Raw genomic sequence first — 23,363 nt, forward strand, 5'->3', positions numbered from 1 at the left:
TAATTTCATCACTGTATTTCAAAGTTTCATGGATCCTAATGAACCTATGTTCATGTATGTCAATTTTGCTACATTTCACTTGATATCTGTAAGAATGATGTAGCATCAACACCCTTAAAACCATAGGCGGGCTTGTTCTTAACCAGAAAACAAAACACATTATTCTCTATGTAGGCAGAATATTGGAAATTGAAAAATGACACCTATTTCAAATTCTGAAACATACACTTTGTACCCCCTAAAATATATTATCCCTCATACAGACTGCTTTTTCAGTAATAAAGCATGTCATCCCTGCACAGTTCAAGTTGATACCTGACCTTGGAGTATGCCAAGATAGACATGCCAATAATCTACTATGATAAATACATCCATTATCTCTTTTTATATCAAGAGATAAGCAAGTATTTTTCTTGGAGCTCAAGCCTTTTGAGAAAAGTTCATGAGCACACTGGAAAGATATTTTATTGATATTGATTTTGGTACTTGTTCCTAGGAATCATACTATCTCACACATAAAATGTATTTCTCTCTCCAAAATTAGTTAAGGACAATCATAGAGCAAAATAATTTAATTTTTAGTCAGCAAGCACAAATTACTCCAAAAGACATATTTTAAGATATGCCACAAGATTCGACTAACTTCAAATGCAATGGCCACAAGAATGCCAAAGTGTGGGATGGGGGCTACCCCTACCTCTCAAGGGTAATTCTCAAGTACCTACATCATCAAAGTCGGCGATGATCTCATTCAGGAGCCGAAGGCATTCCAAGCCCTCCTTGTTCACATCTGATTCTGTGTAGAATTCTTTGAAATCCGGAATAGAGGCAAACATGACGCAGACACAGTCATAGGACTGGTGGTATAACTCCTGCCCAGGAGAAAAGAAGAGCTGAGCACTAGAAAACCTTTTCAACGAACACGCTCTTAAGGCAAGTGTTTCTTTATGCTAGAAACAGTGAAGAAATCACCCAGTGCCCCACTCCACCTCCCCCATACCAGCCCCAAGCCCATTCCAGACCCTGGCCATTGAAGGCGGTGAAGGCTTCTAAGGAGCAGGACGCGGGCTCTGAATGCTCAACACAGTGCTTCCACTGCCACTCTCAGCTAATAGGGGGGGTCCTTCCAGTAAAATCCTCTCTGCCATCTCTACCTTAGACCATGACAAGAGATCACAGACTTCTGGCTTAGGAAAGAAGTATCCTTTAAGCTACTGAAGGCAAACAAATGATCTCCCAAACTACTATATTGGTTTAACATGACTTGTGATGGCTACATCTTTTGCATTGAGGTCTTTATGCATTTTATTCCTTAGTGTCTCCTGAAAGGAGCAGATGAAACCCATCGAGGTACTTCTCAATTACACCAGAAAGAACGAGTGAAACTCTCCAGGTTACTTATTCATACTCAAGATAGCCTTTTGTTTTTAAGTAGAAAGAGGCTCATAGTTCTTCATCTGTAGACATGAATAAAATTACAATGTCTTGTCAATACAATTTTAAGGTGTTTCAATAATGTTTTCAACATACAACCTTCAAGTTCAGTGACTGTTTCAGAAAGGAAGGGCTGTTATGTGGGCACAGGGGCTGGTCCTGGGTGTGAAGAGCTGTCTTCCCACTGGTGCTGGCTCATCAGGGCCCGCAGGTGACACGACACAGGCAGGAAGGCCAGGTGCCATGGTGGGCACAGTGCAGCGTGGGGAACACCCCTTCCACCAGGGACTGTGAGGAGCATTCTGTTAAACAAGATGGCCAACCTCCAAGCGGAGAAAGAATGCTGGTGGCCAGGGCTTCCTGTGTGCCTGTCAGGGCGAGGGAATCCACTCCGCATGGACGTTATCATGAGCTCTGCTCTCTGGGTCACCCAGATGAGTCCCTCAGCAGGGAGAGAGCACTTCAACAGCCCTCTAAGTCCAAGGTTTGGTGGCCTCTCAGAAGAACCATTCTTTCCCACAGAGGTCTCATAACAAACACATCAGGACAATGGCGACCCATGAAGGTCATAACCACTTCCTGAAAAATCTAAACTCATGTCGGCTTCCTATTCTCAGGGCCAACCACTCTGTATGCCTTCTGCTCCTGCCTCACAATCTTCACAAAATACATGAACAATGGAATCAAGGTTTCTCTTTTCTACTTGGCTCTCAATACGGTTGAGCTGGCCCATTGTGCAAACCTGTACTTTGTCTCTCTGAGGAGTTGTTTCTGTGAATATTCGTATCCTGGGAAGACAACATGGGGCACATGTGACTGCCAAGCTTAGATTCTAGTAATGCAGACGAAGCCGGGGAGTCAGGGTACAGGGGAGAGAGAACCCCCTGTACAGGGGAGAGAGAAGCCTGTTCTAGTTAAAAATGCCAGTTTTATAAAAGAAATATATATTTCACTGACTTCCCTGCTCCTCAGGAAAAGGAATACATCTGCAAGACAAAGAAATAATTTCTGTCCCCTGCATTTCCCCACTGTCTGCTGACACTGGCCAGAGTGACCGTCTGGGGAATGATGATGATGACAAGAGGGAGGCGGGAAAAACTCAGCACTGACTCCATGCCTGCTGCCTGAATAGGCCACAGGCATTAACTTGCCCCTGACTACACTCCTAAGAGGCTGGTACTATTATCCTCAATGTACAGAAGGGGAGAATGAGGGGGAGGGTGGTTACATTACTTGCCCAAGGTCGCAGTTACCAAGTCTGATGCACACTTGACTCTTATAAACACTATACTTTACACGTGAACCTGCATCTCCCGATGACCACAGACCATGCTGCTTAGATTCAGGGGCGGTGTGGGCCTCCAACCACGTGCAGGTCATGTGACTTTACCTTTCTCCTTTGCCCCTGAGGTCTTCAAGGGCATGCGGAAATGGGAGACAATGAAACACAAAACTGAACTGACTGGCAGTTTGGATGAAGGTCCATTTTAACTGCACTGGTTTGGAGTCTAATAAAACAAGGTTTATCTGTTGGAAGGAGTCTGGCGTGTTATCTCATTCCGCTGTCTTCAAACAGGAATGCATGGGACGGTCACCAATGGGTCTCCCCCTGACCAAATGTCACCTGGGGTTGGCTCCAAGCATGTGCATGTTTTGGAAAAGGTCCGTGGGTTCTTCTGCGGTGCAGCTGGATTACGAATCACAGGCTAAATGAGGAAATGGAAGGTCAGTGGAGCGGGGTGACACACCAAGGCTCCCAGCTGGCCTCGGGGCCAGGACTAATCCCTGGAGCCCTGGGTGGGCACTCTGCAGGTGGTGAGTGCTGCTGGGGGCATGGGCTGCAAACCACTCACCCACTCTCTCTACAGATCAGTCACTTGGAACCTTTGGGGAAACACCAAGGATGAGCATGCATCTCTGGCCCCGTGGTCTCTGATTCAGGGCTCAAGGACTATTCTTGAGAAACAGGGAAACTTCACCAATGGGAAGCCTCATAAATTCCCTGGAGCCAGTGAAATGTGCAGGGCTTAGAACCATACCCTAAACTCATGAGAGGTTCCCTCAGGTCTTTGGGTTGGGCTTGGGGGCCAGAGAGGACCACAAGCTGATTGGTTGATGGCCTGTATTTGTTTCAGATTTCTAGAGGATCCGGGCATGGGGGTAGGGCAAGTGGGCAGCCTTTGAGGAGATTTTGGAATTCAAAGTCTAGAATGGGTGACTCTTGTTGGGCACACGGCTGCCAGAAGGTATCCCCGAGCTTTGGAGTTAGAAATAACCTTAGGCGTCATTTCAACACTTGCTCACACGTAACCACTCTGCCAGACAAGCTCAAGTAATTAAAAAATAATCACAGAACAACTGCATCTCTGTGCCCACTGCCCCTTTTAGTCTGCTGAGTGAGACCCGTTCTCCTACCCAATCCAACCCTGGACAAAGACTTGGGACAACCCCGTGGCCCTTTCTGTCACTATTGGGTGATTCAAATCCTCTTGTCAGTAATTGAAGTGCCCAGCACAACGAGTGGTCAGAACTTCGAACCTGGCTGAATGTGGGGCTCTTCTCCTTGGGCAGCATGAGGCTGCTGCAGTGGGGGGGGGGGGGGGTGGGGGGGGGGGGCAAGGGGCCCGACTGGCTTCTACACTCTCTCTATTCATGCTTCTACTTTGACCCTCCCCAGCTTGCTTAGTCAGGCTTTGCAGACCTCCAGGGGTGCAGGCCAGGGAGGGAGGGAAGTGTCTGATGGAGCAGGAAAGCGCTCCATTGACTCCATCATGCTCCTAGGGCACTCACGCCTGGCAGACATTGCCATGGGTGACTGAAGACTCCCTGTTGCTTCCTCCATCACTGAACATCCCACCTGAGGTTCCCTTGCTGTGGACGATACACTCCCTCTTGCTTGCGACCACTCTCTGCCCCAGGCTCTCTGGCTATTCTTACACCTTCTCTGCTGGGGCCCGTTCACCCCTCCAGGTGGCTCTGAAGAACAGCGTCTCAAAGAACCCTATGCCAGCGGTCTTTCCCTCGCTCTGTCCCTGAGCAGTGTTCAGCCTCCTTTGCCCTCCCAAGCCCGGACAGTTATACCCCCACCCACACCCCCAGCTCTCTCGGCCCAGAAACTTCCATCAGTCCCTGCCCTCTGCATTTTCTACTTGTCAGGGACCTGCCTGTCACCTGCATCCCCCAGAGGTAGGTGTCTTCCCAGGATACCACTCAGTGGCTCTAGCATAGAGTACACATGGCAGGTTCTTGCCCATGCAGAAGGCTAGAGGTGAAGGGAAAATCCTTGGGGGGATGCCAGCACCCCTCTTCCAGCCTCCAACCTCCTGCCCATTCCTACGCTTCCTTCTAGGGAAGGGTTGAGAATCACGCAACCAGTTTTCAGGAAGGGCATTTGTAAATGAGCAAATGGTTTAGTGCCCCCTCTGGAACAAGGGAGGTCCCGCTTGTGTGTCACAGGCTGAAATCGACTTTAGCATCTGGTGTCTGTGTGTGTGCACGCGCACACACACACCCCCCCTCCCTCCTGGGGGCCCGCTGCATGCTAGGCTCCAGGCCACATGTTAGGACCCGCAGAGGAACACCACAAGCCCTGCCTTAAGGAGCACAGGGTCTACTTGGAGAGAGGGAGCAAGTGAAGAGAACAAGAGAACAAAGTGTGACTGGTGCTGCTTAGGCCCAGGCGTGGACAGGTCTGCTTGGTGTCCTAGAGAATGTTCAGAACTGCCACTAGCACTCAGTTTCCAAACTCCTAGCCAGGAGGACCTCCCATCCCCCACTCCCCCCCACCCCCAGTTGGCCTATGTGCTGACCATTTAGTACCTGTGTCCCCAGTTGTCACCTAATTTATTATGCCCTAATTTAAATGCCCTGATTTATTCAGGGGAGTCAAGTGATTAGACAGCACAAAAGCTTCTCTGACAAGCTGGACGGCGTTCTAGCCCGACTCTACAAGGAACATGGTTGAGGGGTCTGGCTGGAGGGGTGGCGGCGGCGGGGGCTCACAGCTGGGAAGGACGGTGCTGTTTGGGCACCGGGTGAATCCCCACATCCCTGCAGGGACATCTGGGTCCTGTTTTGATCAAGCCTCAGCTCTCCCGCAATGAGGCTGCCTGGCTCAGCATCACAAGCCATCCTTACCACCTGGAGACTCCATTCGGCGACCAAATGTGGTCTTTTCAACAAGTGATGAAAACTAGCTTTGATGTCTGCTCAAGAGGCCTCTCGAAACGTTCCTGCTACAACATGGCAGTTTCAAGGGCTCAGGTTCAGGCACACAGAGCTCCTCCCCGAGCCTGAATGGCCTGTAGCCTGGATCTGGCCAAGACCCTGGGCAGCTGAGGGACGGAGAAGCTTGCGGAAGTGCTAAGCATGTCCCGAGGGAAGGAAGAGGCGCCTGCAGACACGCACAGTGGCTCTGCCCACACGCTGGGAGCACAGGCGGAGTGAACAGGTTTTCATCGAAATCAAAGCTTTCGGGGATTGTTACTGTGATTAAATCATTCTTTACTTCTGAGGGGAAATTCATTTCCTCTGAACATCCATGTGGTGGGCTGGAGAATCAAAAAGAGCTGCAAGGCTCTTTGCTAACATCGGTCCTGGCCGAGGTCACGTGTCATGTTCCCAAGGAATGTTCCAGAAAACCATGCCCTGGTAATGCTTATGGTGGAACTGAAAGGCATGCTCCTGTCCTTCCCCCCCACCAAAAGTAACCCTGGGTCTCTGCATTAAGAAGGCGTGGGTGCTCAGCGCACCCCCCAGAGGAGGACCTGAGAAGGAGGAGCTGCCTGGATGGAGGGCAAATGGATAACATTGGGGTTTGCTCTCCATCCTCCTTGGGCCGTGTAAAAGGAGGGGGAAGAAGGCGTCCTTGAAGCTATTAATAAATTCCAGTGGGCAGTGATTCTTAAGTTTTGCATAAATCGGGGATATTTGCTTACAAGATAACTAAAATTGAGTGTTGACTGCAGGCCAGGCACTGCTCCAAGAGCTCTGCATGAATTATTGCTTTTAAAATCAGTCTCAGCCTCTGAGAGAACGGAGGCCTAGGTCCCACAGCTCAGAAGTGCCAGGGCTGGGCCGGACCTGTGCTCTCAGCCACGAAGAAGGGCCCAGCAGGTGGAGGAAGGCTGGCCTGGGTAGCTGGCGGGGTAGACATCCCTTCCCTTGGAGCAACCTTGCTCTTGGGGTCCCCCCTGTTGGCGGTGCTCTGCCAGGCCTGGTCTGGAATCTGGCGGAAAAGATCCCTCTCTTCTGGTGTCTTCTGTCCCGGGACGGTCAGGCAAGGACAGAAAGGTCCGATGGGGACAGGAGAAGGCGGACAGCCAACTTGTCAGGAAGTCAGAAGGACGAGGCAGGAGTTTGCTATGGTTTATGCACTCAGATGAGTCTCCTTATAGTGACCTTATTAGGAGTTTTGGGGAAAATAATCCAAAAAACATAATCATCCCTTACTGAGACTCACGGTGGGGGCGCTCAGGACTGTTAGAAGGGGGGTTTAGTGATTCTCTCTCTTGTTTGGCCCTGTGCGGCGAGCCCTGTTTTGCATTCAGGATTTTCCCCAGGAGGCTCATAACCAGCAGAATCTCCTACACCCGCCGTTTGATCTGCAGCAACTGCAGAGCAAAACCTGCCCTGCTCAGCGCGCTGCCTTTGGGCTGACAGGGCAGGCCGCGCTGTCAGCACGGTGCCTGACGGGCGTCCCTGAAAGCGTTCAATCCCCCCACTGAGAGCCGCAGCTTGTGCAGCTCCCCCCACACTTAACCTACCCAACGAAACCTCTCAGTAAAGTATGGGAAGTTACAACCGAGGGTACTGGTGTGCTGTCCGCCTCCACACGCAGCACCTTGCGGCCCACAACCGTGCAGACGGGAGCGACCGAGTCAGGGACCGTCTCTTTGGTCCGGTGCCCCCGATTTAAGATCCCGTGTGTGTCGCTCCACCCTCCTGAGCAAACTCAGCACCCAGAAACATGTGCGGGGGTCGCGGTACCCTGAGTGAAAACCAAAGACCCCTAACGAGGGTCTGCGGCTCCGGAGCCTGGAGCGGCCCGTGGCAGTGAGTTTGAAAGGCTCCGAAATGGGGCACTTTCCCTACAGGGCTGCAGGCGGCCTGGGTCCAGGATCTGGCTCCTGCTGGCAGGGACCAGCCATCCTCGGGAGCCCCTGCGAGCTGGGGATTACTCTGGGGCCTAAGACAGGTTCCAAGTGCACACAGGGATGAAGCGGCCATGGATAAGGTGCCCCAAGGAACTCACTTTCTTTAGCTGTCAGACCGATGGGAAAGAGCAGAGAATCCATTGATTCCCCAGGTCTGGCCCAAGGAGAGGTCAGGAGACATCAGGAGGGGTCTGCCAGGGGGTAGGGCTGATCCCAAGGGCCTTTTCAGGGCTTGAACTAGGCACTCCTCTGGCCAGAAGTAACCTCTTGTGGCCAGATTATTCTCACTCTCTCCATCCCCCCAGCCCGTTTCTAGAACTTTCTTTTCAGTTTTGCAATCCACTTCCTCACAGTAGTGGCCTTTCTGGACTCCCATATTTATGCTACCAGTGTGCTTGCAGACAAGAGGATGCTGTCCCCTCCAGGCGATGGGGCCACCTCTGCCTCGTTCATCTCTGTGTCCAGGCCCAGCACCAGCCTGGCCACGGGGCAGTGGCAACATTAGGCACACGCCGAATTTATGAGCTGAACCGATAACCAGACAGACAGACATAAAGATGCTCTATGTTGCTACTGAAGGCAGATGGCTCCTTCTTAACAGATGCAGTGATTTCATTATCTGTGACCAGCAGGTAGACAGGCTGCCAAATAACCGACCGCCTGTGGGGAACAGCAGGAGAAGAAACAGACGAGTGAGTGGTCCACAGTCAGTCAGACCTGCTGTGGGACCCTGACTGGCCCACCACGCCCAGCATGCTTCCAGGAGGAAGAGAGTGATGACGTCCAGCACCTCACTCACCGCCGGGAGCTTTCTACCTAACGTCAACTATCCAATATGCCACAGGAAAACACTGCTCCGAGCCTTCTCACTTGAGACCGCTTTGTTCTCCAGCATCATGGAGGTCGGGCTTATCCATTAGCAAGTTCATGCATCTGCAAGTTTCCAGATCCCTCATCTGCTCCCCATCCCAAATGAAAACCTCCCCAAAACACGCATTGCACCTCATCTCTGAAGCCCCCACGGCACCAAACATAAGCCTTTGTACACAGTAGGTGCTCAAACACGAGTTTCCCCTTGTCAATACATCTGCTGACTCTTGTGAGTCAGGAACATGAAAGAACTTTCATGACATCTGATTTCATAAGCCCTTTTGATGTGAAAACGACACCCTCATCTTTCCAATTCTAGTTAAGTATCCACTCCCTCAGAGGCTCCGAGAAATCGCCATCTCCATCCATTCAAGTGAGCAGACTCAAGTCTTTGACCTGCTCTTGTGTGGATAACGTCTCAGTTCTGTCTACGTCCTATCTTTGAAATTCTAAGGCCCTTTAAAGGCTCGTGGGGAAGCTGCGAGCCATGGGATGCCCGCTGGAATTGTGCCTCTTGATTTGGTCTTTGTTGCGTGCTGGTAAGGGAGGTGGCCCTCACACCACAGAGAGGCCACTTTTGTGACTTGTTTGGAACTCCAGGGCCCCCCCATTGCACCCTGAGAACTTCACGTGTTGGGGGAGAAACACCAGGAATAATGAATCCACGTTTGGAGGTGAGTCTAACTCACTAGTCTCAGCTGACGTCTCTATTAACCAACCAGTATCTTCTCAAAATGGACCAGTGCAGGCCAATAGCGGACATCTGGCACACTCAGGTGTCTGGAGGGCCACTGGCCTCCAGGTCAAGGCCAGGGCCTGCTCGCCCTGCCCCGGCCCACCGCCCCGTGGTGCCGCACCTCATTTTTCAGGCTCCGGGCCAGGAAATGCTCCGCCACATGCGCGGGCAGCACGTTCTCCAGCAGCACGCGGTTCAGGTTCTCCATGGTTTCTATCTCCTCCCGCTCTTTTTTGAACTTGTTCTTCCATAAGAAGTCTAACCTACAGTAATATTCATTCTGTTACAAGAGGACACAGAGGTAAAGAAACAATAGGCATCTTGTCCTGCCAGAGAGCGGAGGTTTTAAAGAGAAAACAAAAAGAATGAAACAAAACTGAAAAAAGAACCCCCCCCGAACAGAACGGTCACCCTCCCGACGAAGCCCGCTTTTCCCCTGAAATGTCTCCCAGCCAACCCCTCACCTACATTTGCAAAAAAAACAAGTTCTGGAAAGAACCAGCCTTGGGAACAGGGGGCCGGTGATGTCAGTGACATGGAAGGCTTCTTGCAAAGTTATGTTAATAAAAAATGGCTCGGGCGCCTGGGTGGCTCAGTTGGTTAAGCGACTGCCTTCAGCTCAGGTCATGATCCTGGAGTCCCTGGATCGAGTCCCGCATCGGGCTCTCTGCTCGGCAGGGAGCCTGCTTCTCCCTCTGACCCTCCCCCCTCTCATGTGCTCTCTCTCTCTCATTCTCTCTGTCTCAAATAAATAAATAAAATCTTTAAAAAAAAAAAAAAAAAAAAAATGGCTCGAATTATCTTTTGAGAAGAGGCATAATAGAATGTAAACAATGAATAAATGAAAAATAGGAAATGCATTAGCCGAGAGAGTGCAATGTTGGATAATTTGCATTCAAAAAATAATAGTGTTCATTTATGGCAGTTAGCCTTTACTATTTGAAAATCAATTTTCCCCTACCACAAAATTCCGAGATTAAGTATTCATTGAAAATTTTCTATTTCCTCATTTAGGATTGCATTGTGCTGAGAATATGACATTGTATTTACACAGAATTTCGTTTGGATATCACTTAATTAAGATGTGCCTGCTAGTAAAAACGCACATGTCCATGCCTTATAATGTAGTGAAATTTAATGTTTTTTTTTTAAAAACTATTATTATTAATGTAGAGATAGAGAGGCCTGCTTCCTGGCAAAGGGTCTGATTTTGACATCATGTTAGGTCTGCTATGATGTAAATAATTTAATATGGTGAAACAGCCCTGAAAGAATCTTCCTGAAACACAAGGGCCTAATGGGGTGCATTCCAGCACAAACAGTAACTTCCTGACCAGAAAAAAAAAAAATGCAAAGAAGAAATCAATGCTGGGGGTTTGTTTTATTGGTTTGATTAATTATATTAATGCAGTACAAACACACACAGCCTCTTATGCACAGATGGCGATTAAAAAAAATCACATTTTGAAACCTGAAAGAGTAATGATCATTCATCATTTAGGTTTGATTCAAACCATGTATGATATGCTCAAAAATTATTCCTCCTCCTCTGGTGTGGAATTTATTTTTACTTCGTATAGAGACATTTTTTTTTAAAAGACTGCAAAAGAGATATTTTTAATGTTTGTTTGTATTAAATTTTTACATTAATGCCAAATCCTCCACATTCTGCACTTTGAGAAATCATGCCCTATACTTCCTGAAAAAGCCTCTCACTTGGAGAATAGATTATTTGTTTGGATGAACCAGTGGTGTGGCTGGTTCTAAAGTAGGACGACTTGGCAATCTGTGATGGTGGCATCGAGAAGACAGAGATGCATGCTCGAGATCAGACAGAGTGACCTGGGGAGGAACCCAGGAGCAGGCAGGGCAGGCAGCAGGCCCAGCTTAGGGGACTGTGCAGGGTTTCCACGAGCCATACTAAGGGGTGGCTCAGGCCTCCCCGGTGACTGAGACTGCATCACGGGCAGCATTTGGTAAATCTCTTACAAAAGGAACAGAGGCACTTTGGGACCAGCTCCATTGGACTGAAAGCGACATTTTGGCCAGTCTACCTCCCACCTCCTCAGTCAGTACATTCTGCTGGAGGACCCTCTCCTTGAAGGACAAGCCCATTAGAAACTCATGGAGAAGCCCCCAACAGAAGACAGATGTTTCTATCCCAAACCAGTTGAATGGACTCAATGGTGTCCCCCAGAAAGACAGTTCCAAGTTCTCATCTCCAGTATCTATGACTGTGACCTTTTCTGGAAGTAGACTCTGCAGGTGTAATTAACTTAAGGATCTCAGGAGATCACGTGGGATTGCGGGTTGGCTGTCGGTCCAATGACTGTATCCTTATATGAGAAAGGAGAGGGGATCTGACACAGACCCCCATGGGCAGGCCACATGGAGGATGCAGCAGAGGGTCACGGGAAAGCCAACTCTGCCGACTCTGTATGTCCCTCCAACTCAAACAGCAGTCCTGCTTTGTGAACCTTTACCCCTGCATCCTTACCCATCTCCCAGAGTCTGTCTGGGGCCACTCGACAGTTCGCAGGGCCCAGATCCCACGCAGAGATTTGCTCTCCATTTGCGCTGGCAAAGACGAGAGAGAACAGGAAGAGCCTGGGAGAGGCACCAGGCGTCTGGGAGCCTCACTACTGTCTTTCACACTGGGCACAGCCTCGAGGGCAGTTCTTGCTTTGTCTAGTCCTGAAAACAAGCTGAGAACTTGAGGGGTTTACATCTTTCTATGTGGCCAGAAAAGGTGGTCCTGGGCAGGGGGGCAGGCAGCGTGTGATTCCATGCGTTCTTGGGTTCTGAAGCCTCGTACACAGGGACCTCAGCCTAACTGAGGCCACCAGACTGCCACCTGCCTGGATGCATGTTGAAGGAGCCCACCTAGAGTGCGGACCCTCAATGGCAGTTGGTCATTTAAACTTGGGAGAAATACAGGGAATCTTCCTTTCTCAAAAGAGGCCCTTGAACTCAGGCTGGCATTTCTATCACAGATCGTATTTCAATTCAGAGAGCAGAACCCCAGCTCTTTTCCAGGAGGTGTGTTACGGTTTTATTAAGGTATCTTAGATACCCAGAGCAATATTTAGCATGCTAATTTCCTCAGGAAGCAAAAACATCACCATTGTTTCAAAAAAGATGGTCATGGGGCGGGGGGGGGGGGTCATGAGGACAAATGACAACAAAAATAAGTTGCAAAATGTCCATACTGTTGTTTAAAAACACCACCTGGGAAATCGGTGACCCTGAGTCCATGCCTATTTATGAAACTTAAAAACCTTATTTTAAATATCGGACATTTGTGACATAGTTGTATTTTCAGAAGGGTATGCAGAAGCACTACGTCACAAAAACGTGGACATTCTTGTGAGCCCAGAAGACTTGGGACCTTGGTCCTGGCTCATCCTGGCACATCTCCATGTCAGCTTTTAGAGAATGATCATTACCACCACCAAAAATCCGTGGGGAGCAGCGACTTTTCAGGCCTCTAGCTGTGTATACGACCTACTGCCAACATCAGTGACAAAACAAGAAAAGACTCCCTGTAAGAATGGGATCAGAGCCATTGTGTGAAATTATGCCCAACCACAATCTGGAACGTTATCTCACGTCAGTTGGAGAGTAACGGATCAGGGGCGGGCACTGGAGGCAACAACACGTATGTAGTGGTACCGCGTGCTTATCATCTCAGTGACCAATCAAAGAGTGGGGAGAACTCAGTTTGATTTCTAGCTCCTTAAAATATATTGCTGTGAAGCAACCTTGAGCGATCACTCCAGCAGGAGAAAGTGCTGAACCAAACATCCCTGGGACGAAATGGAGAAACAGGCGACCCCGCAGAGGGGGCCACCATGTTTCCCGAGGAGGGATCACGTAGGTGATATTCTGCACGGAAGCCCATTTCTTTCCCATCTTTCACTTCTAATAGGGTTTCCTGAGAGTGGACATGCCTCTTCTCTGTGAGTGAGAGCAGAAAGGAGGTCAGTAGTGGAGAAAGCCAGGTTTCGGGAGAAACAAATGAGACCAGGAAAAAAGAACAGGGCATGGTTTCATGGGTTTACTGAAACGTGCAGAGGGTCAAAACTACAAGCCAAAGAATGCAGAACCAAGCACGTGCCAGGGATGGAGGCAGGGTGGGATGGGGAGGAGGGAGGGGTGTTCTAGAACTCTGCAGCAGGACAAAAGCTCAGCTCCAGGGAGCCTGGAGCTCCCAAGAAGGCATGAGGGGAAAGGACAGTGTTTCCAGGCTGCTGGACTAGCAGCCACAGATCTGGCCTCTGCTCTCACTGTGCAATTATTAACTTCCTACTGTTTAACTCTTTAGGTACGTATACATAATTTAATTGGCTTTGCATCTCAGTTGGTTATTTCTATATAAATCGCTTCTCGGCGTCACATCATCCATCCAAGAATTCCAAGCAAACTTTGGGGAAGGCAGAGTGTGTGGTGTGGAATGGGTCTTTGTTCTCTGGGCAATTGTCCTTGTGTGCAGCTAGAGGAAGAATACTGTCCTTGAAAATCCTGTACCCACGGCCTCTCCTTGGAGACCAGAAGTAGGGCAGGAAACCAAGGAGGGACAGTTCCCTTCACATCACAAAAGACGATTTTTGAACAGAGGACTATATCTCTAGGAGTGATTGTGAGTGATGGCAAAGGTACTCGTACCCACTTCTAAGAAAAAGAAAGAGGCCATCCATTCTGAAACGCAAGCAAAACCCCAGTGGAGGGGGTATTTTTCCAAAGAGTGTTCAGCTACTGAGAGAACATTCTCGTCAGCTTACAATACCTACCATGCTATTTTGAGATTTAGCAGGAAATGGACTCACATCTCTACCGTTCACAAAGTTTGCCTCTTGTGGAAGAAATGAGAGACCTTTTCCCTTTTCTCTGTATCTACGAATACACACCCACATTTCTCATAAGTGATAAAATTATTCTGGCGTGTTTGCATGAAAGCAGCTACAGGGCACATCAGCAAAGTGTTATCATTATTATCACTGGGCAGACTCTTTTTTTAGAATTGAAATAGAGTCCACATACAAAGTATTATTAACACAGCACTTGAGAGGAAGTTACGTGGAAAAGCGATGTCTTACCTGTCTACCCAGAACAAGCAGTGTGACGAAGAATATAAAGAGAGACACTGAGCCCATGGTCTTCAGGTCTTTCCAAATGCCTGGTCTATTAGAGAACAAACAGACAGACAGACAAAAACAATACAAAACAACATACATATAAGACTTAGAATTTGAATATCAACCAACTTGAAACCCTCCAGTGCATGTCTTTTTACTCCAGCCAAACACACACCTTCCAGATACATCTTCAGGCCCAGAAATGCATCAAAACAAACCAAAATAACCCTTATTTTGAGAGTTCAGTAACAGAAGATTCTTCCAAATTAACAGACTTCTTACTTTATCTCAAGCTCTAACAAACATAAAAGGAAAAGCACAGAGGAATACAAGTAGTATTTTCTTTCTCCTTCTGAGATCAATATGGATAATTTGACATATGATTTCTCCAACTGTTAAAGTGATCACTCTCAGAAAGAGACGGTATTCTAGAAATTAACAATCATGTGAGGTAAAAAAGTGAAGTAGGGAACTTAATTTCTACCAGCTACTCTCACCTACGAATTATATAGCTTCTCATAACTTTTTTGGCAGGTAGTTCCAGGTAGTTCTCAGGCCCTCTTTCATATGATTTTGTAACACAAAGGTGAGACACAGATGGAAACTCTTGGTCTACTGCCCCATTTCCCCTTGGGGCCAGGTAGACCTCAGTCCTCGATCCCTGCCCGTGTCCTCACCACAACCTTGCAGGCAATGGTCACCCCCATACCTGGAGTCGGCATGTATGGTGGGCACGGGATACCCAGACATTCCTTCCCATGTTACTCTGGGTGTCTCTGTGAGAGTGTTTTCTGGATGAGATTAACATTTGAATCAGTAAACTGAGTAAAGCAGATTACTCTGTAATATAGGTCAGCCTCATCCCATCAGTTGAAGGCTTTAGTAGGAGAAAAGGCTGATCTCCCCCCAAATTAGAGAGAATTCTCCCTTGCCTTACTGCCTCTGAACTCAAACACTGGCTCCTCCTGGCTCTACTGCAGCTTCTGGCCTTCCGTCTCCAACTGGACATGCACGGTTCAGATTTTGGATTTGCCAGCCTCCATAATCGTGTGAACCAATTCCTTATGATAAACTTCTTGACTGATAGATATTTATGTAGGATATTTATATGCTATTAGTTCTGTTTCTCTGGAGAATCCTGACTAATACAGCATGGAAGGAGACATCTCTTGCCATCCCTGGGGAATCCCGTGTAGCTGACAAACGAGGATCTCCCACATATAAGAGTAAATAAGACTTGAAAAAGAAATTATGTAATAAGACTTGAAAAAGAAATTAGGATTATGTATGGACATATGTCACATAAGCAGCATAGGTCATGTTTAATTAAATTAAATAAATACCAGGTAATTACTTTCTGCTTGTGAGTTGCACTTGCTTTGAGGTTTTCCTGTTTCTCTACTGAGGGTTCAAAGGGCTGATGGAATAAGAGGAATCCATGTGATAGTGAGAGAGCTCAGGTGGGCTTTGGTATAGGATAATCCATGGAGGAACTGAGGTTCCTCTGCTCTATCGATCTGTGGGACCTGGGTTAACCCCTCCAAACATCACTCTTGGCATCAGCCAAAGGGGGTCACATTGCCCATTTATAGGCTGTTTTGGTCACTAGGTCAAGTATTAAGCCCAGCACAAGGCCTGACCATGGGAGGCACTTCATAAATGGCACTTGTGAGTTTCAGTACTAGATGCAGAGTGACAAGGGAGGGGACAGAGCTGGAGAGATAGAGAAAAAGGTAAGAAAATGTAGGTTGGTGAATTATCATTAACAGAGTGGAAGATCCAAGTGCACAGGGAACACGGAAGCAGAATGGCCAGTCTCAGTGCTTGATGGGCTTAAGGACTCAGAGAACTCTCCAGAAAGGCTGAGCCTGCATTAGGGGCTCTTTCCTCCCTCCTAAACCAGCTGGCCTGCAAGCATGTGAGTTCCCCAGCTACAAGGAGGTCACTGGTTCCTGAGCATGAAGTTAGCTGAGAGCTGCCACTTTCCTGCTTGCCCACAACTGATTCTAAGAAATGAAGCTGTTCCCTTTCGAGCCTGTGACAGCTGTGTCTAACGGCACAGCCGAAGGGACGGAGTGGAGCAGATGTTTATAAACAATGCTGGCTGCAATGAATTTTAAACTTTTTTTTTTCTGTATTGACTATACTGACGTCACATTGCCCAGTCAGTGAAAGTGGTAAGACACAGCCAACGTTCTCACATGTGTGGGTGGAGTTTGACATTTTCATGTTGCTCTGTGAACCTTCTGTTCCTTTGTAATTCCAGGGGTCTGAGATAGCAGCTATGACATTCCCCTTCTACCCACACCCCTGTCACTCCCAAACTAAGAGTAAAATGTTAACTCCCAGGTCAGGATCTTGTAGCACCTTCACCAGTATAACCAATCAGAACTCAGGTCCTCCTTGCATTCCCAGGTGAGGGACCAGATGTCCCAAAAAATGCAGAGCCAGCCTAGGTCCCCATAACTGGGGAGAGGCGGATGTAGGACCCTCTTTATGCAATTCAGGGCCTGGTTGGGTTTTCAGTTAATCACACAGAAGATACAGACAAGAAATCTTTTTCTGGAACTCCTCACATTAATGTGTTTGAACACTGGTTTAGGGGACAGAAATGCTCTGCTGCACCCGTCTCCCAGATCTGGAGTCTTTGTGAGGATGAGTGGTGGGAGGAGCTGGGGACCTGGAGGGAGAAGGACAAGAGAAGATAAGACAAGTAGTTGCTGGATGGGACCTAATTGCGCCTTGGAAATAACAAGGCACATCCAGCCTCTAGAATAGAATCATAGGCCAACCAAGAATGCCTTTTCCGCTCCTGACCCTGTCTATTAAGAAGGACTGCCCTGTGCTTTCAAGGATTGCATTTAGGTTTCTCAAAAACTTCTTTTATTCATCCAGCCAAAAAGAATGGCTGATTCCTGTAGGAGACTTTCTCTCCCGTGTGGGCCATGCATGGGCAAGTGCCAGATGGCTCCTGAAGTTTGAATGAGAAATCTGTCCATCCACAGATGGGTTACCTTGCTCCCTGTGTGTGTGTGGGAGAGGCCAGGAGGAAGGGGAGCAGTGCAGAGGTAGCAGCATCCAGAATAGCTAGAAAAAAATCCCAGGATCTAGACTAGTCAATGTGTCCATGATCACATTAGGTTCCTAGGGCTTCTAAAACAATGTACTACAAACTGAGTGGCTCAAAACAATGGACATTTATTATTTCACAGTTCTGGAAGCCAGATGTCTGACATCAAGGTGCCGGGAGGAAAGTGCTCCTTCTGAAACCTGTGGGGACATCCTTCCTTCCTTCATTATGGCTTCTGGTGGTTGGCCACCAATCTTTGGTGCTCCTTGGCTTGCCACGGCATCATTTCACTCTCTGCCTCCATCATCAAATGGTATTCTCTCAACATGGCCATCTTCTTATAAGGAAACCAGCCATGCTGGGTTAGGGCTCACCCTACTCCAGCAGGACGTCATCTCAACTAAATCTGTCGGCAACAACCCTATTCCAAGTAAGGTCACATTGTGAGGTACTGGGGCTTACGACTTCACCATGTATTCTTTTGGGAGACACAAGCCAACCTATGACACTTGTGTTGGTCATTTACATAAAAATGACAGCTAGTTGGATGTGAGGCCTCCTTCTCTCTCTCCTTTAAGTTTTAAGGTTGAAATCCATTCTGGACTTTTCCCTTGTCTGGTTGTGCCATCCCTGAGTGATGAAGTAGGGGACACAGCACTAATATAACTGAGAAAGTTTCTAACTCAGTGACAGTTCTAGCCAAAATGTGACTGAATATGCTTTCTTTCATACCTAAAAATTGGGCTCTGGAGACTTAGATGCCCAAATGAGCCTGCAGCCACACACTAATTTACAGTAGGCCCTCACCCTGAGGCTGTTAATGGAGCAATCATTGCGGCCCTCAAGTTTTGAGAGTATAAAAGATCAAAGAAACCTACAAAATTGAATGAGCAATATGGAGGAAATGCCTGGTGGACCAGTCTCTAACCTAAAGGCAAATTATTCAGTTGAGGTAAAAAATGACATTTTTAATTCTCGGGAGAGAAAGCAGTCCAGGCATGGAGACACGAACATGATCTTACATTTAAAATCTTTATGTTTTCCTAGGTGATATAGGCCTCTCTTATTTTTAAGAAGAAAAGTATCTAAAGAAACTCAGGATTATATGGTAATTCTATTTTTTGTTGTTCCAAGTTTTTATTTAAATTCCAGTTAGTTAACATAGAGTGTAATATTGGTTTCAGGAGTAGAATTTAGTGATTCATCACTTACATACAACACCCAGTGCTCATTACAAGTGCCCTCCTTAATCCCCAACACCCATTTAACCCACCCCCCACCCACTTCCCTCCAGCAACCCTCAGTTCATTCCCTATTGTTAAGAGTCTCTCATGGTTTGCCTACCTGATTTTATCTTATTTTATTTTTCTTCCCTTTCTCTATATTCACCTGTTTTGTTTCTTAAATACCACATATGAGTGAAATCACATGGTATTTGTCTTTCTTTGACTGACTTATTTCACTTAGCATAATATACTCTAGTTCCATCCATGTTGTTGCAAATGGCAATTTCCTTTTCATGGCTGAGTAATATTCCATTATATACATATACCCCCTCTTCTTTATCCATTCATCAGTCGATGGACCTTTGGGCCCTTTCCATAATTTGGCTATTGTTGATAATGCTACTATAAATATACATCGGGGTACATGTACCCCTTCGGATCTGTATTTTCGGAGTGCAACTGCTAGGTCGTAGGGTAGCTCTATTTTTAACTTCTTGAGGAACCTCCACACTGTTTTCCAAAGTGGCTGCACCAGCTTGCATTCCCACCAACAGTGTAGGAGAGTTCCCCTTTCTCTGCATCCTCGTCAACATCTGTTGTTTCCTGAATTGTTAATTTTAGCCATTCTGACAGGTGTGAGGAGGTATCTCATCGTGATTTTAATTTGTATTTCCCTGACGATGAGTGATGTTGAATATCTTTTCATGTGTGTGTTAGCCATCTGGATGTCTTCTTTGGAAAAAATGTCTATTCGTGCCTTCTGCCCATTTCTTAACTGGATTATTTATTTTTTAGGTGTTGAGTTTGATAAGTTCTTTATAGATTTTGGATACTAACCTTTATCAGATATGTCATTTGCAAATATCTTCTCCCAATCTGTAGGCTACCTTTTAGTTTTGTTGATTGTTTGCTTTGCTGTGCAGAAACTTTTTATCTTGATGAAGTCCCAATGGTTCATTTTTGCTTTTGTTTCCCTTGCCTCTGGAGATGTGTCTAGTAAGAAGTTGCGGTGGCCGGGGTCAAAGAGGTTGCCGCCTGTGTTCTCATCTAGGATTTTGATGGTTTCCTATCTCACATTTAGGTCCTTCATCCATTGGGAATTCTATTTTTAAATTTTTGAGACACCTCCATACTGTGTTCCAGAGTGGCTGCACCAGCTTCATTCCCACCAACAGTATAAGACGGTTCCCATTTCTCCATATCCTCACCAACACCTGTTGTTTCTTGTGTGTTTTTTCAAAAATATTTTATTTATTTATTTGAGAGAGAGAGAGCATAAGAGAGAGAAAGAGAGAGATCAGGAGCAGGGGGGAGGGGCAGAGGGGGAAGCAGACTCCCCACTGAGCAGGGAGCCCAACGTGGGACTTGATTCCAGGACACTGGGATCATGACCCGAGCTGAAGGCAGATGCCTAACCGCCTGAGCCACCCAGGTGCCCTCTTGTGTGTTTTTATCCATCCAGCCAGTCTTGCCTCTTGGGTAGAGAATTCACTTCATTTCCATCGAGAGTAACATTGATTGGCAAGGACTTTCTAATGCTCTGTTACTAATGGTTCTCTGGCTGTTCTTTAGTTCCTCTGTTCCTTTCTTCCTTGAGTTTTTGTGTTCCTTGAAGTTTTTCATCGCTTTCTTCAATCTGATAGATCAGTTAACCCCTCGAGTCTTTATTAACTGAGTCTGGGATGGAAATACCTTGAGGATACCTGAGAAGGTCCCTGGTCACAACTCTTCCTCCCTCTCGTGGCGGAGTTCTTAAGCTTTCGCACCTCCTCTCCATCGGGCAGGGCACCAGGCAGAGTACTCACAGCCTCCTTTTGTTTTCCCAAACAAAACTTGCCTGGCCCTCAGATTCGAGCTGACTTTCTGTGTGTGCTCACTAGCCATCTGCCAAAGCTCGCTGTCTTCTCTGCCACTGGGAGCTTGGGCAGGGATCTGGTCACAGGGTCAGGGTGTGGGAGGTGTGTGGATCAGTGGGCGAGGTGTTCCCAGAATCTCCTGGGCAGGCTTCTCGATGGAGGCCACGATGCAGTGAGTAGGATCTGCATCCCTGGAAGGCCCTTCGAGAGTCCCTATCTGTCCCTGCCCAGCTGCTCCCTGCCCCCATCATACAGCTCAGGACTCAGCACTGTGGATGCTCGCTCGCATGGGAGGTCTCCCTTGGGCCTCAGCTGTGCCCTCCTGGAGGACAGGGGGTGTGGGTAGAGTCAAGCCATTCCTCTTAACCACTGCAGTGCGTTCAGACAGTGTGCTGGAACTTCTGCTGTGCAAACCAGGACTTGCCCCAAGGCTCTGTCTGTGGGTCACTGGTCAAGTGTTTTCTAGGGCCCCCTGGACCATGGCCAAGACAGGCTGGAGCTGGTTCACGGCTGCTGCACGGCTCACAGCCTGGGGCCCATATGCCTATTACCTGACCCTCAAGTGTGTGAGATGCCTCTCGGACCCCGTGGCATATGCTGTTGGATCCCCCAGCTCCTGCAACAGCACTTTCGTCCCTGGACAGATGTCAAATCACTGGAGCTGGTGGGTGTGGTGGTGGCAAAGACAAGAGACATCTTATTCTGCCATGATGCTGAAGTCCCTTCCTTCTTGCGCTTCTGAATCCCCACAGTTCTCCAAGGTCTTCCCAGCATTAGTCAGCTCTGGGCCCTCTAACACATGCCTGGCCCACAAGCTCGTCCTTTCCTAGGTGTGCAGGATAAGCTTAACCACGACATCCTGACAAGTCTCTGGCCTTCTGATGAAACCTGATTTTCTTATAGAGTCTTTTTGGGAAATTCGTCTTCTTTTTTATTTTTTAAAGATTTATTTATTTGAGAGAGAGAGAGAGCGTGTGGGGGGAGGGGCAGAGGGAGAGGGAGAGGGAGAGGGAAAATCTTAAGCAGACTACACGCCCAGCATGGAGCCCAACGCGGAGCTCCATCTCTTGACCCCGAGATCATGGCCTGAGTCGAAATCAAGAGTCAGACACTTAACTGACCGAGCCACCCAGGAGCCCCTGTGATCTTCTTGACAGCAGAGACTACACTTCCTTCATGTCTGTGCTCAGGCTCCAGCACTCAGGCCTGGCATACAAAGGGTGTTCAATAGAAGTGTATCATAAAAACAGATGAATAACTGGATGAATAATCATGTTGGTTGAAACCTAAGGGGCTTCCTTTCTAGACACTCTTTCCTCTCCTCTTTGTCCAGCTGGACAAAGATTCACCAGAATCCTATGCAGTCTTCCAGAGAGGGTGGCCCAATGTCACCCCAGGACAGATGGCCCACAGCCTTGTGCTTTCGCAGAGTGTCACTCACAAATGCCAATCAAGACATTCTGGGCTGGAACAGACTACCACATGGAGGGACAAGCTCACGCTGAGCAATGAGCCCTGCAGGCAGCTGCGGGTCAGGAGACATGACAAAGCCGGGGCTGGGAGATAGCACTGGCCTCTGCTATGGAGGTAATATGCACCCATGAATGTGGCTGTGGTTTCGTTCTGCGGAGGTAATTTTAAGTGGGAAGCAACTGGTCTATCGGTGCAGTAAGACAAAGGGCTATGCATGGCTTCAGCATCAGAGATGGAGGAACTGATGATATGACGTATGTATTCTGCAGTCTATGGGCACAGGCTTTGTGAAATCTCCTTTCTCCCCTTATTCTAAAATTAAACAGAACAAAAGAGCCAAAAATCAAGTATCCTCCTGCAAGTGGATCCACATCACAGCAGATCTCTGAGTTTAGATAACCAAGTAGCTCACTAATAGTTGCTTTTTATAGAAAAAAAGAAAGCTTGGTGGAATTTGAGTAGCCGTAGGATGACTTGCTTTTTCGTTAAATTGGCAGCTTGGACGACCCATCTCCTTCTCCGGCCTCCCAGGCGGCTGCTAGTGGGTGTCAGCCACCCAGAAACGTGTGTTCCTTACTTTCTGGAGCTGGAACAGGTAGCAGGAATCAGAAAGGGCAAGAGAAGCTGAGATATTAAGCTTGAAAGTAATTTCAAAACTATTCAACATTAACTTGGATATAGGATGGGTTAGAATGCTAATTTGGAATACATTTTTAATTTAAAAGTGGAGACTTTCGAGGAATTTCAGGTGCTTTGGAATACCCCCAGGCCCTTCACCCCAGAGGTGGATATGCGATGCTCTCCTGCCTTTCTGCTGATCCTGATTAATGCTCTAGTTCTTCCTCAAGACTCTCAGGGAGCTCATCACTGGCTGATCCCAAGTTGGGGCACTGTCAAAATGGGTCACAAAATCTCAAATTCTGTGTCTTGAATGAGACGCAGGAGAAACAGAGAAAGCAGAACAATGCCACATTGAAGGTGTGTAATTCATAGCTCTCAGTGATAGACGTTTGAGTATCTCCATCACTGTCATTGATATGGAGCTTTAAGGAGTTAGAATTACACAGACATTTCCACCAGCAACCATCCAGAGCTCCTGAATGGGCACTGGGTATTGCTGCTTACTTACACGCCTTAGTTATGTGCTGTCCACAGAGGACTTGTCTTATTTGGCGAAGTGCTCAAACAGAGCTGGTTAGCCCACGGAGTTCCTTGTTATCTCCTCTGTTCAAGCTCTCCCACCCCTTTACCTCTTCAGAATTATAAGGCACATTTCCCTCAGTCAGGTGAATTAGTATCATTCTGGGTCCATATTAAATGGTAATGCTCATCCCTCATTTTTAGTTCTGTAAGGTAAAAACTCACGGGAAAAATCTGACAGTGTGTTGCAGACTCTGAGGCAAGCCTT

General features: G+C 47.7%; 1 protein-coding gene across 1 annotated transcript in view; it reads right to left on the reverse strand.

Moving 5' to 3' along the window:
* ADCY2 (adenylate cyclase 2) overlaps positions 1-23,363 on the reverse strand; it is a 399,704-nt gene that overhangs the window by 21,913 nt on the left and 354,428 nt on the right. Inside the window, exons 19-21 of the mRNA XM_021702488.1 lie at positions 14,292-14,376; positions 9,317-9,475; positions 726-872 (exon numbers count right to left, since the gene is read on the reverse strand). Of these exons, the coding sequence (XP_021558163.1) occupies positions 726-872; positions 9,317-9,475; positions 14,292-14,376 (391 nt within the window). The remainder of the gene's footprint in view (positions 1-725; positions 873-9,316; positions 9,476-14,291; positions 14,377-23,363) is intronic.

Source organism: Neomonachus schauinslandi, chromosome 7 (assembly GCF_002201575.2).
Source record: "Neomonachus schauinslandi chromosome 7, ASM220157v2, whole genome shotgun sequence".
Taxonomy (NCBI): domain Eukaryota; kingdom Metazoa; phylum Chordata; class Mammalia; order Carnivora; family Phocidae; genus Neomonachus; species Neomonachus schauinslandi.